Source organism: Cebus imitator, unplaced genomic scaffold (assembly GCF_001604975.1).
Source record: "Cebus imitator isolate Cc_AM_T3 unplaced genomic scaffold, Cebus_imitator-1.0 Scaffold572, whole genome shotgun sequence".
NCBI lineage: Eukaryota > Metazoa > Chordata > Mammalia > Primates > Cebidae > Cebus > Cebus imitator.
The window spans coordinates 356,073-365,984 of NW_016107887.1; the positions used below are offsets into that span (position 1 = coordinate 356,073).

At 37.9% G+C, this 9,912-nt stretch overlaps 1 protein-coding gene across 25 annotated transcripts in view; it reads left to right on the forward strand.

Moving 5' to 3' along the window:
• The window catches only part of CLASP1 (cytoplasmic linker associated protein 1), a 291,806-nt gene that overhangs the window by 211,922 nt on the left and 69,972 nt on the right, over positions 1-9,912 (forward strand). For 13 of the 25 annotated variants that reach the window (XM_037734054.1, XM_037734059.1, XM_037734061.1 and 10 more), the window contains 2 exons: positions 4,517-4,624; positions 9,164-9,226. The exons of 10 other annotated variants lie outside the window; for them this stretch is intronic. In XM_037734054.1, coding sequence (XP_037589982.1) covers positions 4,517-4,624; positions 9,164-9,226 — 171 coding nt within the window. The remainder of the gene's footprint in view (positions 1-4,516; positions 4,625-9,163; positions 9,227-9,912) is intronic. 2 more of the 25 variants (XM_037734065.1, XM_017516067.2) reach the window with 1 other exon arrangement.

The following is a 9,912-nucleotide window of genomic DNA, read 5'->3' on the forward strand; positions in this document are numbered from 1 at the left end:
AAAAAAAAAAGAAAAAGAAATGCCAGATATAGATGATGGGGGGATGGAGGCAGCAAACCACTTTGCCATGTATATACCTATGCAACAACCCTGCATGATTGGCACATATACCCTAGAACCTAAAGTACAATTAATAATATATGTGTGTGTGTGTGTGTGTGTGTGTGTGTGTGTGTGTGTATATATGTATGAATACAATACATTTTCATTTTTTTCCCTATAGTACTTCTTAGACGTTCCATTTAATAGGGTGGCAGACAGAATAGCATTATTCAGTAATAGATTGTGTATTACTATTATCAGTTAGTATATACTAGATATATGCCTATGTTTCTTAACATTTGACTCACTATATAGCAGTTTTCAATATAATTGTTGAAAAAAAAGGGAATATCTTTTAGTAATATTTTCTATAATTCCCAAACCAACTAATTCAACAGTTTTAATAATGGCTAAACTAGGTTTGGAATTTGCACTGAGAATTAATTTCTTTTTTCGTTTATTTTAAAACTGATGCCAGGGTTCTTCTTTGGCATTTAAGCTTTCTTACACAAAACAGCCTATAATTCCTGTTTGAATATTCAAGAAGCAAAATATGTCCTTGCTACTCTCTTTTTTCTTGGTGATTTGTTCCCCCATAAGCTATCTGAGTAGGAAAATATATTTGTAAATAGTTTTATTTTTGTGTGTCTTAAAGAGAATACTTTATAGATATAATAAAGTCATATAAATCCCCAGTATCTATAGTGATTCTGTTTTGGAAGTTCGCCCTTGTTTTCTTCTGCCACTCATCTTTGGAAAGGCTGTGAAAACACATTTGACATTTTTGTAACTTTCATTCTGTGGATGTGTATTTAAAATGTTCTTAACGTTTTCTGGTTAAAGTACTTTGAAATAAACATTAATAATAGTTCATTTCAACTGTGAAATTAGACTACTGTCTAAGACCAAGACATGAAAATGTCTAGACCAGAGAGACATCTCATGTCTTTAAGTTCTGATTGTTTTTATTAATTCTCTTATGTTCTACTTTTATGAGTCCTGGTGGGACCCTTCCTTAAAAGGTAAAAGTCAAGATTACCATTAAAACAAGGAAGTAGGGTAGAGTGTCTATCAAGAAATGAAAACCAATCAAATGGAATTTTTTATGGCTTCCCAGCATTTCATGTAAGCAGAAGACCCCAGAGATACCTAGGAATACTGCTTTTTTAGGAAGTTCATAGTACAAGTATGTTTTCCTTGTCTATCTCTCTTATGTCTTCTCCTCTGTAACATATTTTCACATAGAACATTTAGTTTGGCACTTAAAGGGACAAGTTATTTTGGTAGGTTTTTTTTAGATTTGGTCACCTAATTAATTCATTTATAAAAATAATTTATATACTGATTTTAGGCCGGGCGTGGTGGCTCATGCCTGTAATGCCAGCACTTTGGGAGGCCACGGCAGGTGGGTCCATTGAGGTCAGGAGTTCGAGACCAGCCTGACCAACATGGTGAAACCCCGTCTCTACTGAAAATACAAAAATTAGCTGGGTGTGGTGGTGCGTGCCTGTAATCCCAGTTACTCGGGAGGCTGAGGCAGGAGAATTGCCGGAACCCAGAAGGCGGAGGTTGCAGTGAGCTGAGATTGCACCACCAAATTCCAGCCTGGTCAGCAGGAGACTTCCTCTCAAAAATAAAAAATAGGCCAGGTGCAGTGGCTCATGCCTGTAATGCCAGCACTTTGGGAGGCCAAGGCAGGTGGATTGCCTGAGCTCAGAAGTTTGAGACCAGCCTGGGCAACACAGTGAAACCTTGTCTCTACTGAAATACAAAAGTTAGCCAGGCGTGGCTGTGTGTGCCTGTAATCCCAGCTACTGGGGGGGCTGAGACAGGAGAATTGCTTGCAGCCTGGAGGCGGCAGTTGCGGTGAGCTGAGATCATGCCACTGCACTCCAGCCAGGGGGCAGAGCAAGGCTCCCTCTCAATAAATAAATAAATAAATAAATAAACAAACTTATTTTAAATCCTTCTTTTAGATTAGTCTTTCAAAGTAGTAGTATAAGTGAATTTGTATTTCTCTTGCGTTTTAAATTATTTAACATTTGAACTGTTGATGTCACCACTAGATTTATTTTAATGAGTTAATGATGCCAAGGCTCTTGAGGTTTAGGGTAACTATGGTAATATTTTCACGATATCATAAACAGAAATACTTATTTTTCTTTATACTGCTACTAACCATATGTTAAAGGAGAAAATCAGCTCAAATGGGTGAATGAACCTGGGTGAAATACCACGGGGATAAACCTTGTTAAGAAATTTATGTATGCTTTTATTTCAGATTATATCTGTTTACTGCTGTTAATGCTTTTTATTGTCTTCACAAAGCAGACTCAGACCAAAAAGAGAGCATTTCTTTCCCATTGTTCTAGGATGTATATGAATTTAAGGAAGGGGGTAGGCTGGGAAAATTTCAGAAGTAATCAGGCAAGAACTATTCAGAAAATGCTCAACTAAGCATGCACTTGTTTAAACAACTATCAAGACTTTTTATTGCTTTTTTATTATTGGTTTCGGAGTGGGCAGTGGAATAAGTCAAAATTTTCATGTGTACTCTTCGTCAAGGGACTTGGAAGTACTTATGTATGTGCATTATCTCATAGTACCCCTCTCATTTAAAATGAGGGGACACGTTCTTTTTCCTCATTTTCCTAATAATAGGAGGCTTGAGACCCAGAGAGGCCTAGTGGCTGGACCAGTGAGAGCATGGAACTGGCAAGGTTACTTCTTGACTTAGATTTGGCATTGGTTCTCTAAAGATGAGTAGGATGCGTGGTATTGCTGTGTACATTCTAGGAAACTTTTTCATATTGGTAGGGACAGTACATACTCCCTGGTTTTTTAAGGATTTAATTTGGCATCTCCTCCTTTTGTCATCATTGTAGGAGCTGTTTAGAAGGTCAAAAAGAATTGCTTATTCAATAGTCACTACTACTTTGAATGAAAATTCAGTGCTTTCATGTCACTCTGGCAAAATTAAGGAGAGTTTAAGACTTTCTGGTGAAGCCCCAGTAAAGCCCTTTATGTCTAGATTGTTGAGATTACATTCCTGTGCCTGACCTTTTTTTTTTTTTTTTTTGGCCTGAGCAATACTAAGCATTTGCATATCACTTAAATGCCTTCAGAGTCTAGTTCCACTCCAGCACTAAGCAGCTGAGCCTAGTGGAAAATTGGCTTTAGTTTTCCCTTTCGTATACTTTTTTCATCAGGGAGTATTATGATTCTGGTTTATAAGACATTCTTATAGTTTGGCTATATACTCTTTGCTCTGAAGTAATAGACTATGCATGTTGCAGTATAGAAACATACTTGTTTTTATATCAGTGAATCAAGTTAATTGTTTCCAAATCTCGACATTTTTTTTCAGCCCAGAAGTTGTAGATCCTCTCAAGATGGAAACGTATGTTGTCCCTATCAGCTGTTATATTAGGCATTCCACTTACATATATTCAATATACAATGTTGTTTTGGAGTATTTTGCCAGTAATGTATTTCCATTTTCTCAAATTAAATGGAGAAACAGGGTATCTTGACCTTTTCTGAGCTTCACAGCCAAGTTATTATGAGACCCTGGGATATTCATGCAATTCTGTCTTACAGTCTTGGTGTTTTATAACATGAGAATGATTAACTTTATCCAGATAATCAGAAAGTTATTTACTGTTCCCAGGTCAGTAGAGGGGTGTTTCACTCAAATACTGAGAGTATTGATCTACTTGGTGTAGCCCCAGTGTGTAAGACTAGATCAGTGGCGGTGCTTGGTAGAGACCAGAGGCAAATCTTGGATTCTCATTGAAAAAGCAGGGATTAAATGTTGGGATCAGTAAAGGAAAGGATAACTGTCCCCACTTTTTATATCTGCTGGTTTGGAGAATTGGATATGTTTGAAGCATCTACACACTTACTTAGAGTGGGTAGGCTCTCTGGTTATGTCAACCCTTATGGCTTCTTTTGGTGAAGGAGGCCAGCCTGGGAGCAGTGAGTCCTCTTCATTAGGTAAGTTCATGGACTTCAGTGACCAGTGTAGTTGTTCTGTTCGTTAATCCAAATTAAATTACCTTTCTAAAGAACAAGTGCCTATGAATACAGCTTTGTTTTTTTGTCGTCTTGTTGAGAAGTGTGCTAAACTCATAAAAACTGATCATTTCTAAAAGGCTTTTGATCTTGTGTTTTCTGATGCCAGTTTGTTCTTTAGAAAGATTTCTTTTCACTTCTTACATTTAGGTGTAATTTCACCTTCATACCAAAATTCACAGTTTTCTGAGGCATTGTGCATAGTCACGTTTTACCTAAACCCTCCTGTTGGCACATCAGTCAGCGAGACCTCAGCGTGGATAGGTGGCTCAGTCATCAGAGCTCCCCAGCGCGAACAATGTCGTAATTACATTAACCAAATGTGACTGACATTTTGTGAGTTTTTCTGTCTTCATTAAACTTGTTCACCTTCTCTGAAACCCTTCATGCTGCACACTAGCACGGAGCAGCCGTATCCCTCGACCCAGCATGAGTCAGGGGTGCAGCCGCGATACCAGCCGTGAGAGCAGCCGAGATACAAGCCCTGCTCGGGGCTTTCCTCCACTTGGTGAGTACATGTAGGCGCTGGCTGAGGAGTAGAGTTCCTTTCCCTGCTCCAAATGCTTGTCCGAGACACTGCTAGGTGGAATGAACTGCTTTTCCTCCTCCACTGTCCTTGTGATCCTTCCTTCTTTCTTCCCTCTTCCTTAGTTACCCTCTGTTGTCCCCCTCTGCATGCTTGAATTTTGGCAACTTCGAATTTTTGTATATTAGAGGAAAAAAACACCACTTCACTCTGTGCTGTTGTCATTGATGAACACTTGCTCCCAGCAAGGCCATCTGTGTGGCAATTTCTAACCTAAGGCAAAACTCAGCCGAAGTTAGTTGCTGCTTAAAAGCAAAGTTAATCCAAAGTTTATCCTTAGTCATTGAATTGTTATAATTTATCTTTAATTTTACTACAGATCAGTCTATATGTAATTTAATTCAAAGAAGGAATCAAAGTGCAATTGTGATAATGTTTAGAAAAGTAAATGAGTTTTCTTTTTAATGTTAATAGTCCTGCCTTCTCTAAAATGGACACATAGTAAACCCTTTTTAGTTAGTATAAACTGTTAATGCCCAAAAGACATCTGTCAACACATACTTTTGTGCAAAGTAATATTTTATATTCTTCAATAATTATTTTTTGCTCCTGCATTAAGTGCTGTACAGCTGTCCATTTTTCTTTTGATAAGCATACACATAGAAACCATTTTATTATACTTAGACCTAGACCTGAAATTATGTGGATCTGTGGACTCCAGCAGTCTGCTAATTTTAACTACCTAATTATATAACTGCTCTTTTGAAAACGATACATGTCACTACAAAAGAGGGATGTTAAATCAAAAGCATAAGTTCTTAATATTTGCCTCTACCTGTCTCCTTCTAATGTCATTCACTTCTTCTGATCTTTTTTCCCTAATCAGTATCAGCAATCAAAATCTAGACATATTTCTTTATGACTCATTGTTCTTTATGAGGTTCTGAAAAAGGAACAGGCAACCAGATGCCAAACCAGATAGTACTAGGCCATCCCCGTGACTGAGTAGGCAATGCCTGTTGTGAGTGTTCCACCTTGTTAGCATGAGCCCTTGAGTGGGGCAGCGCACCTGTTGCCTGTCACCTATTCCACAGCAGTCTGAAGCATTTACAGCAGAATTCTCGATAATCAGAGGTGGCAATGATGATTTTTTTTTTTTTTTTTTTTTTTTTTTTTATTTTTTTTTTTTTTTTTTTTCTGAATGAACTGGTGATTTTTCCTTTTAAATTAAGGCTGTATTTCTTTGCACCCTTGCTCACTATTTGACCTTCTGAACAACCTATTATATGAGTAAACAGTTCAATTTTTTATTGCTTATTTTGTCTCTTAGAAGCAATTCAGTGTTTTCCTTTCAAATATGTACTGTTATTTTTGATACTGTATGTGGAAGCATCCTTTGGAATCTGGCATGTGGACGAGGCAAGGTGTGCTGAATTCTTGAGATCCTAATTGAACTCTGAGCAGTTGAGTGAATCTTGTCTGTTTTGTACGTTGTTTGATTAAACGGATCTGCTTAGCTGTCTTGCTGACAACCCAGAATGTTGAAATCTGTAATTGCCACTACCAAGGCAGAAGGTATGGGTCCTCACAAACTCTAGCATCAGCTCATGTCTTCTGTTGTGGTCATGGCAATAGTTAAGGTCTTTGAGCTAAATTTTTGTATCATGCCTTTCCTTTACCTTGGGTTAAACCTGACCCTAAAACTTAGGTCCAGCAAGAACAACAACTTTGCTCATGTGTACCCACAGCATGTGGAGCAGTCAGCAGGCATAATGCCTGTGGTCCCTGTTTATCTTCTGGGACAGGTATTATCATCAGAGACTTAGGGAGAATGAACTACTTTCTCAAGATCACACAACTAAATGGTGGAGCCAGGGTTTGGAGTCAGGTTTGACTTCAAACCTGCCTCCTTTGGAAGTAGTTCTGATAATTCAGTGTCTTTCATTTGTTCCTTGAAAATGTATTAAATGCTTGTACTGAGGCTTCTGCGGGGTGGTTAGGAGAGGTTTCTGAATCATTTATTTCCAGTCTTGGAGTTAGGATCTGCGAAGTCAAAAGAACCAGAAGATTGTTGTCCTCAGGGAGCTTACCACACATCCTCTGAAGGTTCCTTCTTTAGCTCATCCATTTTAATAATCTCTTCCCACCCCTTTTGGAAATTAGTGAGATTGTATGTTAGGGCTTCTTTGAATCCACTTATGTAGCCAACTTTCTTTAACAACAACAAAGAAAGAATGAAAGCACTTACATTCTAGTGAATGTATATTTTTGAGTTTGCATTTTTGTTGTTTTGGACCATTTTGATGGTATGAATCTATATGGTTATATGGCAATAATTGTTGATTAAGGGAAATCAAGGGCTCTAGGACTGCTATAAATTAAGCTTTCACATAAGTGGGTCTATCTGGGATTCCAGTGTTGGGTGATAACTTGTGAATGTGACAGAGGACTCATTGCATGGCAGATTTCTTTTAGAATATTCTGTTGAAAATGAACCAAAGGGCCACTTTGTAAGGAACCTATATATCAGGCACTGCTTAAAAACCATTTCAGACTAAACTATCAAGACAGTGATGTGCTTGTACAAAAATGTATCGTTTACTTCAGTCTTTTTTTTTTTTTTTTTGCTTCAGTCTTAACACTAGATATTTCACCAACTTCCTTATTTAGGGAAAGTGATAATTTTATAATTTTATAAAATTTGTTGCCAATTTATTTTTAATTTTTGTGAATCTTGAGGAGATATTTTCCTTTTTTTGCAAGCTGGTAAAAATGTGTCCTTATTAACCTGGTACTCTTTGCTATTTAATACCACATGTACCATAGAGATGTACATTTTATAAAGTAACATGGACCTTAAAAAATTATATTGAAGAACTTGAGGTATTGATATTTTATGACTGAATGTGAGAATGTTAACATGTACAGGATACTCTAGTAGTGTGGATGAAATGTAGCACTGCTCAGCATTACTTTGTTAAATCTATGAATTTTCTGTGGTATAATACTGTGAATTTTTCAGAGTAATGACTGGAAGCATATTATCTTTTGTTTTTCCTGTTATGGAAAAGCCATATGTTACATGGAACTGTGGTCAGTAAGTTAATGTTTTGAACCAAGTCTTTATTTCTTAATTATTTCTAAAAGTTGTTTTCTTTCCACATGAGAACAGAATTTAGCATTTATTTCCTCAGGTTGATGAATTAATGCTCATTAAGAATACTTTCCTCAGGTTGATGAATTGATGCTCATTAAGAATACTTGTTAATAAAATGGTACCGTAATGTCAGATTGTAAATTATAGACTGCTCTTAACTGTTACCAGCACCACCACCACTACTAACCATCGTTTAAGTGCTTTATAATCTCTTTTAATCCTCTCAGTAACTCCCAAGAGGTAGGTACCATTAACCATTATTAGCACCATTTTATAGATAAGATATTGAGACACAGATTGATTTAGTACTTTGCCCAATGTCAGTCCTATGACTAGTTGTGATCCAACTAGGGTTTACAATTGCATTACCGAGCTGGTGCTCGTAAACAGTGTACTGTAACTACCTCTCCAAGGAAAATCATTAAACTTAATACAACTAAATTTCCAACAATTACACAAGTACTAATAATTAGGATATGGCCAGGCGTGGTGGCTCATGCCCTGTAATCCCAGCACTTTGGGAGGCTTGAGCACATTGCTTGAGCCCAGGAGTTCAAGACCAGCCAGGCAACATAGGGAGACCTTGTCTCTACTAAAAATACAAAAAAGAGCCAGGTGTGGTAGCACATCTCTGTAGTCCCTGCTACTTGGGAGGCTGAGGAGGGCAGATCTGCTTGAGCCTGAGAGATCAAGGCTGCCCTGAGCCATGATGGCGCCATTGCACTTCAGCCTGGGCAACAGAGTGAGACTATCTCAAAATAATAATAATAATAATAATAATAATTAGGATATTCATGCAACAGAACAACAAACATTTTGACTGGGGAAAACAGAATTCCAATTGTTGAACTCCCTTCCTGTGATTTCATTTTATTTCTGTTGAAGTAACATTATGAACTTCTATGCTTGTTTTTGGTGCATGGTTGCATATGCATCACATACTGATAAAACATCTCGTGAGCTGAGTTAACCATCCGTCTTACTGCCGTCCCACTCTGGGATATAGACGGTGCTCTGTGACTCCTGCTGTTCTTCATGTTGCATATTTCCATACCGGCTGATGGAGGCTTCATGGTGTGACTATAACCTTGGAGTCCGAGTTGGTTGATGCATACTTAGTTTGGAGCACCTTTAAGAGTGCCTTTGTTGTGCCTGTGTGTTTAATAGCTGTGTGAAAGCCAGCTGGCCACCGTGGAGTTTGGGGATTGGCACTTGCTATCCATTCATATCCAGCACCATTTCTTCTCATGAGAAAACATGGCCTTGTTGGTAGTGGTCCCTGCATTTCCTTTGGACTGTGGCATTTTCTGTCTCTGGTACTTCTGTGTTAATCCTGTGGGTGTTGCCATTCCTTTTACCTGCAGCCTCTCGACGTCATTCCAGGTCCACTAGTGCTCTCTCCACTGCTGAATCTGTTGGGCAGTCAGGTGAACAAGTGCTAACTGCATGACTTGGCTTCTTCATATGTTCTAGTTTCACACCCATGTTAACTTTTGTTTTCATCTGTGTCGGCTAGCACTTGGCATGTATGCACCTCATTTTTTCCCCAATGTGCTTTAATTTTTTTAAGTTATTGAATGTTTATAGTTCTGTTAATAGGCTGTAGATGCTTTATAGCCTGTTTGACAACATCGTTTCTCCAGTATTCATATTTACGTTAAAACAAAAAGCAGGGAAGTACTTCCCTTCCTGCCACCCTGACCCCTGGAAAATAACCAAAATCAGGTATTATTTAGGGTTCCTGTGGGCCAAGGGGCATGGATATCATCCAATAGATTCTCTCAAAAGTCTTTACTACAAATAAACGGTCACGTATTAATACTAGTTATTAATGTCAAGTTCACATTTTTTTGAGGTAGCACTTAGTTGCCAGTGTTGCAGATTATAGCATACATAATTTTATATGTATGAAAATAAATATATTATTCTCAAAGTGTTATGGAAAAACAAGATCAGGATTCAGGTAATCAAGTCAGGCCAAAGGTATCCTTTGCAGCCTGCAGACTCCAAACCTTCTCTCTCAGCTCTGTTTAGCAATACCCAGTGTCCACTGGTTAGCCCCACAGTTGCAAAATGTAAGCAAACAGTAATACATCAATTTGTTAGATTTAAT